Genomic DNA, 9,538 nt, shown 5'->3' on the forward strand with positions numbered 1-9,538 from the left:
AACTAGCATTTCAATGGAGAGGCAAATTGAATAAAATGAAAAGGGGGAGGGAGAGCAAGAAATGAGCCATAGAGAAAGTTAAGGATGGCTAAAACTGGATCCATGCAATGGGCACAAGACCAGAGGGAAAATCCCTGTCCATTTGACTAAAGGCATATCTATGGATGTCCCACTGCTTTTCATCAGCTCTTCAGCCCCTCATGCCGTCAATCCTCGTTTGAGGCGAGTCCCCAACTGGGGCATACCCAAAGTGGGGTGCGTATATTTGTCGTTTGGGAGTTGGGAGTCGAAGGACTTGTCCATTGCAAATAAACTTTCTGCTCAGGCGTGACAAACCTGGAGGCCAAGCCAGGGTTTGATGACTCCAGCAGCTGTCGTATTACGTAAGAGCATGATAAGGATATCTGCCTGTGGCAGACCATTCAAAGTGAACTCAATTTTCTCTATCCTTTCTAAAGTTTTCAATTTTATATTCTATTGAGAAATTCTATGGTCATCCATTTTACATTTCGAATGAAAAAAATTGACCCGTAAATAACGAAAATACAGGAATAAGAAGGAGAGCATTGCTAGTTTGCCGGTGCTGACAATGTGCTATTTGGCAGTGAGTTACAACGGGGAGGTGAGACTACCTCCCTGGTTACAATCAGCCTGCTGACTGGATCATTGAGAAAGCAGCTGTCGTATTACGTAAGAGCATGATACGGATATCTGCCTGTGGCAGACCATTCAAAGTGAACTCAATTTTCTCTATCCTTTCTAAAGTTTTCAATTTATATTCTATTGAGAAATTCTATGGTCATCCATTTTACATTTCGAACGAAAAAAATCGACCCGTAAATAACGAAAATACAGGAATAAGAAGGAGAGCATTGCCAGTTTGCCGGTGCTGACAATGTGCTATTTGGCAGTGAGTTACAACGGGGAGGTGAGACTACCTCCCTGGTTACAATCAGCCTGCTGACTGGATCATTGAGAAAGAGAAAGAGAGGGAGAGAGAGAGAGAGAGGGGGGGGGGGGGGGGAGAGCGAGGGGGAGAGAGGGAGGGAGAGGGGGGAGAGATGGGGGAGGGAGAAGGGGAGAGCAAAATGGAATGACAATAGTTCCGGTCACTACAGTACAGGCATGCTCTGTCTGCATACGCTGAATGTCTACACTCACACACACACATGTACACACACACACGCACCATGGAGCTACATGGCCCATGCCAAAACCAAAACAATCTCCTTCTCTCGCGGTGCCCCCCCCCCCCCCCCCCCCTCCTGTGGCGCTGTGGCGATGACTGATGCTTAGATTAGGCCAGGGTCAAGAAACAGGTGTTTTATATCTTTGACTTTAAGTCATTGATTGCCAAGATATGCACTGGCATTATTTACTGGGGTGTAGCCTCTTCAAACGAGAGATTTGCGTCATGTGTTGCACACTTCAGATTTATGGGGGGGAGAAGAGATTCTTGACCCACACCAGTTCCCCCTGAATGAGCACGTAATTGCTGCGCACCCGTGCAAGTTTCCAACTCTGGTATTCCGAGGTGGCCCCGACATGCAAACTTGTCCTGCTTTAACAACCTCACCCAACCTTCCATTCCAAGCTAATTGCACAATTTTGAAATGATCGACATCAGGCATATCACTTTTAGTCCTTTGGTGGAGAAAAAAAAAGAAGAGCCGTGCTGAAATCAAATGTCACCGTACTCTCATAAACGTAGCTAGTACAGTTTGGACCAGTTTGAAATAGTTTTTAGGTTTTTACCCCCTTCCACCCCCTGCGGCATACGTGCCGGCACTCGTAAATGTTATTGCCCCGAAAACAATCTTAATGATCAGCACAGACCTGCAATTGTGTGTCAGTAGCAGTGGCTTCAGAGAAGACTTTTGATTAATGGCTGAAGCACCCATCTTCATTCTTGCTGATAAATGCTGCCCAAATTAGGAGCTCTGATTAAGCTGCACACATTGTGCTCTAGCATCGAGTTCATGGGGACCAGGTACGGGTAGAGAAAGAAAACTAGGAAGAGAGAAATATATATGCAAAGACAAAGGTGGAAAGAGAGAGAGAGAGTGAGAGGGAGAGATAGAACTATAAAGAGAAATACAGAGATACAGTAGGAATGAGAAAGACATCTATGAAAAGAAATATGTAGAGACATTAGTAGTAAAAGAGAAAACAAGGAAGAAAACTACCAAGACAGTGGTACAAAGAGAAGAGAAATAAGAAGATATATATATATATATATAGAAAGAGAGAGAGAGAGAGAGAAGAGATATGTATAGAGATAGTGTAGGAAGAGAGAGGGAGTAGAATATAACTCAAAAGAAATATAAAAGAGGCAGTGATAGAGAAAGAAGGGGAATAGGATGTAATTCAAAAGAGAAATATAGAGAGGTATTGTAAGAATAGGAAAAGCTAAGAAGTGAAATATATAGACACTGCAAGAAAGAGGAGGAGAGAGAACAGGGAATAGAAATATGGAAATACAGATATATAGAAAGAACAGAGAGGAATATAAAGAGAGGAGGAGAAACTAGGAAGAGAGGTATATAGAGACAGTGATGGTAAAAGAGAGAAGTGGGAGAAGAATACGCAGAGAGAAAGAGGGAGGGAGAGAAAGAGTACTGTGTATGCAAGAATTGACATTTGGTAATTATTGATGACTGTTAATGCAATTGTCGCATTGCCTAATGAAGGAGTCCGATGAATCCAGAGCGGGGGGCTCGTGACCCGAGGTGTGCAGGGGTCCGGTCCGTCTTCCAATCCGCTCGGGAGCGTGATAGATGGCGGGAGAAATTCGGAGGGAACGGCAATTAGTCGTTCGGCAATTCTTGGCACCTTTGCGCGCAGCCGCGACGACAGCGAGGTTTCAATATTTAGGACTCTTAATAGAGCACGACGTCAGCTGTGATGCGGGGAGTGGGGCGATTTGTCAAACATCTGGAGCAGCCGGCGGTGGTATTCACAGAATATTTGAGAGCTCATTCAAAGTGAAATCTTAGACTGTAGATTGTAATAGGTGCCATGAGACAGAGATTTAAGAGAGGCTGGCTAGCAGATGAGGATAAAAATATGAGACAGTGTGTCTGTGAATATATCTTTTCATTTGTATTTCCCTCTATCCATAGGTGTGTAGGTATATACAAACATACAGTACTGTATATTAGAAGCATATAACAATTTCCACAGTAAGAGAAAATGAAATGCACAGATATGTGTGAAAGAAGAGGTTATAGAGCTAAATAGATGAGAATCATTTCCTAATAGTTTGGAAAAAGAATATCTGAATCTATCCAGAATTGGGCTCATCCCTTTAAACACCACACTATAAGCAGTCCTATGATAAGATGCCCTGGTCCTACATTAACATCTTACCTAGATTGCTATTGTCTCCTCTCAAGCAAGGCTTCCCAGTTCATTTTCTTACTTCTCCAACTAAAACTATCACTCCGTTCTACCAGTACATGCATTGAATCATGCTGATGACAGTATAGTCTTTTTTTCCAGTCTTCAAACAGTTGAAAGGGATGTGACATCAATAGATTTGACTGCAAAACCAATAATTTACATGTGCATTCTAATTTCGCGAGAGCCAAGATTCGCAAAATTAAAATGCATGCAAAAGTTCTTGTCTACACTGTAATGCATTGGATGCCAGTGGCAATTCACAAAAAGTTCATGCCGAGAAAAAGTCATATGGCTCCATTCACAAAAATTTCATGCCTTCAATATTTCTTGCTTTACAATTGGACCTATATAAAAATGCAGGTTTTTCCTTCTTTCACATTACACAAGGAGCCTGGCTAGAGTCGAATTTGAAAGTATTAATGACAAGAGGCCAGGAACAAATGCCCTGGGAGTGATTAATTTTCAATTCCTGACAGTCTCACATGGTTTTTATCACATTTCTTTCCAAGATACCTGCTCAAGTCTCTCACATCAGTGGGTTGTATGTCTTCCATGTGTGTGATGCATATACACATATCTAATTAGCAATGTAAGGAAGGGAGTATTTCATGGGGGGGGGGGGCAGGGAGGGGAGTGGGGGTTATTTGGCATTCATTCATTTTATTGATCCAATTTGCAGTCAATGTTGGTCAGCCTAGGAGCTTGACCCTCTAGAAGGCCTCCTGTGGAAGGAGAATTTACGAGGGAGCGGGTTAAAGCATTAAGAGCAGAAACTCAGGGTCAGTCATGATTTATTACACCTTGGATGGTGACCTGAACACTTGATCAATTTCAGCCGTGCCATTTAGATTGGAGTGGGGGGAGGGGGGGTTAATATCCCTAATCCCCCATGGTCCATACTCCTGTATGATTTGAATTTTACAATTCAAGCTGTAAGGTTTACATCAGTAACATGTCTGATGAGGCTTGTGTAACAATCAATTTATGAGTTGGAATGCTCACACCCTTATCAATTAAATAGTGTTAGGAGACTCTGATCCCATATCTACATGAAATTGGAATCCAGTCTAATTCACTCTTGATTTGATTAGATTTGATTTATTTTCCATAATAATCATAAATGTTAGACAAACAATGAAACAACACTGCAAAGCGTTAGCAACAATATCTAATTGAGACATATTAGTTCTTCTTGAACTAGGAAAATATACAGTAATTTTTTTATTTCTATGGTGAGAAACCAAAAGGAGCATAACTCATAATGTATAGGATACCCATGCAAAGTGATGTAATGGCCATACATACAGGAAAACAGGAAATATATATCATGATAATTACTCATAAGAAGGGGTTAATTGTTTTGCCTGATTACTATAAAATATGCTTATTCCTCTCGGTAGATTGTGTGAAAAAAAAATGATAATACCAGAGTACCTGAAATCAAAATATATGCTCCTTCAATCTTGCTCCCTCCTCAAAAAATAACTGAATAAAAGAGAGAGAAAAATGATGAAAGAATATCAGATTGCCACATTCTTGTGCAGCTTACATCAATTGAATCACATCAAACTGGTAAAGGGGATACCCTGAGGAAGCACTCAGGGGGTGTAATTTTGCCCCCTTCCACCGGAGTCACAGTAACACCTGTCTCTCTGGTACCTGTACAGCTCAAATCCTTTGTCATCTCAATAGATGCAATCTCCACATTCTGAGGAAGCCTAATGACCCACTTTTGCTACGATTCAATCAATCATAAATGTAATCACTGTACTCCCACTCCCAATGCTAGTGTGCTCAGCGTGCACATGTGGTGAATCTGATACTGCCGATTCACATCTTGTGTAGATGTGTATCAACCAGCCGAAGTAATGTAATCTTGTGTGTAGTGCTCATAAGGTGCTGATGGTATTTATTGTACTGATAGCATGTGTTACCTGTCCAAGTCCGAGGGTAAATTGCCGCATATACTTCATATGCTATCATGTTTTCTTTCTCAAATTGGAAACAAACTCTGGATTTTACTGCATACTAGTATCCTATATTTGGAGAACTGAAACAGGTTAAATTCAGCCAGCTTGCATAACATAAAGATGAGATGAAACTTTAGACAGGAACATAAGATTCAATCTAGATGTGTTCCAAATTTAAGGGGTCATGAGTTTTGCAGCCAAAATATACCATATGGTATATGGCATTATATAGTATATAACATAAAAAGATGTAAAATTGTAGACAGAAACATCTTAGGTGTGTTGCTAATTCTTTGTATGTCATGTGTACACCCAAAACTCATTTCTAAGATTTGCTAAGTTTCTGAAACACATTAGTGTGACAGATCGATGTTGGACAAAAGAGGGCTGAGACTCACAATCATACAATGTAATCAAGTAGTCTGTTCGTGAGCTTGCAATGTAAGGTAAGTTGGAAAGTCATAACGATTTGGGGGGTTTTCATCCCCCTGCATTGCTTACTATGATTAATCTAGCACACAAGCAGTTTGCTTTTGCATTATTTTTTTCATCAAGGCTCAGAAGTGATTGAAGATCAGAACATTCAGATGTCAAAGGCTTCCTACATCATAGTTAAATACTGGATTTTTCTTTTCATTTTCCCTCTTTTTTCCCCATGCAGGCCGTGTTCTTCACCTTATCTGTTATATGCCTGTTTGTGAACACCATAGCCAGTGCCTTCTGCGGCATTCAAGGGAATGTCATCAATGCCATGATTCACCTGGAAACGGCCTGTAAGGTGATTGAGACCGGCTGCCAGTGTACGCGCTCCACGGACGGCCTCAACCGTATCTACATGTACAACGAAGTGCTGGACTGCGTCAGCTTCCTCACCAACCTGCGCACGTACCTGTACATCCAGTGCGCCCTCAACGCCATCGGCGGCGCCGCCTCATTCATGGTCGTCATCCTCCTGTGGCGCAGCCGATACATGGACTTCCACTCGGGGCTGCGCTTCTACTCCTACAGCGCCGCCATCCCCAACCACCCGTGGTCGGACCCCAGCACGCCGCCGTACATGTCGCACATGAACACGAACGGCGCCGCCAACCAGACGGTTGACTGCACCTTCACCTTTGAGCAGCAGAGGTGACACAGGTTGGGTGCCGGGACGCCGTATCTGTCTTACGCCATTCCAACGTGTCTTGATAGTCTCTCTCACGATCGGTACTACTACTACTACTACTCCTGTTTGAAGCATTTGATCAAATTTTCGACAAACGTATACAATATGAACTGCATTTTTTTCTCCCTCTCTTGTATAAATGCCAATTTTACAATTAAATCTTGTTTGGGGTCTTTTTGTATATCCTGAAACATGATGGCTGATTAGTTGATAGTTTTTATATATTTTCTCTGATAGACATGACTGTATTGTAAGGGTTGATTGTATGCAAATAATTCTGTGCTTTTGAAATGTACTCATTTGAAACACTCTTTTACCTGAAAGAGTGAATTAAACTTGTGGATAATTGTTCATTTTTGTGAACATGAAGGTTTCCAGGCTGTTCTCGTAATATTGTAGAGGAAGGATACATGATATCAACCTCAATTTCTGCAGATTTGTGCAAATTTTTTCTTCTCAAATTAGAGCTTCTGCCAAGTTTGCACCTTAAAAGTGCCATTAGAAGACCAGATTAGAGGAAAGTTAATGAACGCTCCCTACACTAATACCCAGCATGCGGTGTTTTCATGAAAGTTTCAAAGTTTCAGTTTGGAATTGAAAAAACATGGTGCAAACACAGTGCAGTATTTCTGGAAATAAGAAGATAAGATGATGAAAGTAGGCCTCACCCATGAAACGCAATCAGCAAAGAAAAATTTCGCAGCGTAACAGTGAAGAAAAACTGCAGTTAAGGTACAAAAACAGATTAAAACTTATTTGTCCAATATATCTATTTTTCATCATTATCCACTTAATCTGTAACCCTGTGAGAAATGAGGTGATGGTTTGTTGTTTTTTGTGGGTTTTTTATACCTATTGATATTTTGCAATCTATCATATTTGTTCATTAATATACTATTATTCTTCATTATGCAAAAATATGAATATGTGTTGTAATAGCTGCTACAGTTCAACAATATCATTTGTAAACATATATTAATCGCTGTTGATTTTGATATATTTGCTTTGGTGATAAAACAAGTTTATCCGATTTTACATTTTTATACGTTCATTCTGGTTTTCCTCCTGGGTCAGGGGGACTTATTTCCCAGTTCTTTAAAGATGGAAAAGTCCCTTACAACTGTATAGTGACAACCATACAGTTGGTGTTAATTATCGCCATACTTAATACCATTAGTGTGTCCAATGCATTTGGCTTTGATTTAATCGCTGTGCTATGCTAGTTTATTGGCCTTTGTTTGAACATCCCTAAAACTTGACTGTACTGTAAGGTGACTACAATTGGCTGTAATATTTGTGATGACCCCACGTACATGACAGCCATTTAGATTCAGTTAGATTTGGCAAGACTGAACTGTCCCTTTTCATTGACAATATCACCACATCTGAAAGAAAACAGCGAATGAAGCACCACATTTGGTGGTGCCTCTCTGCAAAAAAAAAAAAGTACAGTAAAGGTTAACATATATTTCCTACAGTACTGAAACTTTTCACTTATAATCCCAGATTAATCCCAGATTTACAATTTCAATGATGATCTGATGAAATTGTTTAGTTTTCAGAACAACTCAGTTTCCTTTCTCAGTAAATAAAACTTCTTACCAAGAGTTGATAACTGATTTTCTGAGCCCAACTTTTCTTATCAAATTGTAAATGACACAATGCATAAATCATACATAGAGTAGCTATGTGGGGTTTTAAAATCAGAGTGCAACGTATATGATGGTTGTTGGTAAATATAACCTACTGCATGTGGGAACTAAGGTAACTTTGTGGGGAGATATGAGATCTTGGAGACTAAGGGGCTCAACTGTCCACCAATGAACCAGTTCATGTCAAGTCATAAGCCCTACATGGATGTGTACCATTACTTATAAGAACTGGCGTAGGAACTTGACTTTATGTGTTCTTCTCATTGCACTGCAAGACACTGTGGTGGCAGCCTTCACTCTAGTCTTTGAAATCTCCTACCATGTCTGGCTCCCTCTGTAGACATCTCTTGGAAAGATTGACAGATGATTCTCCTGTGCGTGCCATTGTCACAATGTGACTTACAGTTGTTGCCCTCAAGGCCAGTTCGGTTTGCTGACGTTCAGGTGTGAATTGCAAACTTCAGTATGACTCTGCATCACAAACCCATCTGAAGGTCCCCAGCTTCTTTCCTTTTTCTTTATTTCTTTTTTAGTTAAGGGTCCGGTCTTTTTTTTCCTTCTAATTACTGCCAAATTCTGAAAGAGATTGTCAGCTTTACAAAGTGAAAATTAGATTGATGTCAAACTTTTCTACAACCAGATTGCTCCTAGGCAACAAACTAAGTGACATAGAAGCAAACCTGAATGAATGCTGCTTTAAAATACAAACAGACAAACAGGTTCTGACATTAGACACTTATTCAAGTGGACAGTTACTTTCTTAGTTTTGGTTGGAATAAAAAGGGTATCTAAAACTCCATGGTAATCTCTTTAATGTGATTATCAGATCGAAGCCTGAAACTTGGTGAGGTCAATCACCACATTCTATTAATGGTATTTACAAATTATTTTTACCACAGATACATCCTGACTGTTTATCTGAACACTATGATGGATTTTTAAGTTGAATTTCATATAACTCGTGGGTGGAAAGTGGTGAAACTTGTAGCGACTTGCTACTTATAGGCCTAACAGTAAAGATGGATCTTTGTTGAAAACTGTGCTTTTACTTGATTATACATTTCAAAACTTTGAGTAGTAATGGAAAAGGTAAATTCTTTCAAAGGAAAGTACTTACTATCAAAATTAGCTGAGATGATGGAACAAAATGATTTTCATGCCTGCAGGAAAATCAACACAAGGGACCTTTTGACGGTATTGTGATATGGGGTCATATACAATACTAACACATCATGCAAGACATCTCCTGTATGGATAAATGGACCGTCAGTTGAGAAGCAAAAGGGCTTAACAGCCAACAATGTCTGTTCGAGATCGTGGTCTGCTGCTTGTAATGTTTGACATGTGTT

General features: G+C 40.2%; 1 protein-coding gene across 1 annotated transcript; it reads left to right on the plus strand.

Annotated features, from left to right (window-relative positions):
- Positions 1-6,027: 6,027 nt before the first annotated feature.
- On the plus strand, positions 6,028-7,348 carry LOC139743957 (sarcospan-like). The gene has a single exon (XM_071654425.1). It carries the CDS (start codon positions 6,028-6,030, stop codon positions 6,502-6,504), a length of 477 nt encoding a protein of 158 aa, XP_071510526.1. The 3' UTR covers positions 6,505-7,348.
- Positions 7,349-9,538: the final 2,190 nt, after the last annotated feature.

The sequence above is a fragment of the Diadema antillarum genome, unplaced genomic scaffold (genome assembly GCF_040938485.1).
Source record: "Diadema antillarum isolate AM-2024a unplaced genomic scaffold, OU_Dant_1.0 seq00001125_RagTag, whole genome shotgun sequence".
NCBI lineage: Eukaryota > Metazoa > Echinodermata > Echinoidea > Diadematoida > Diadematidae > Diadema > Diadema antillarum.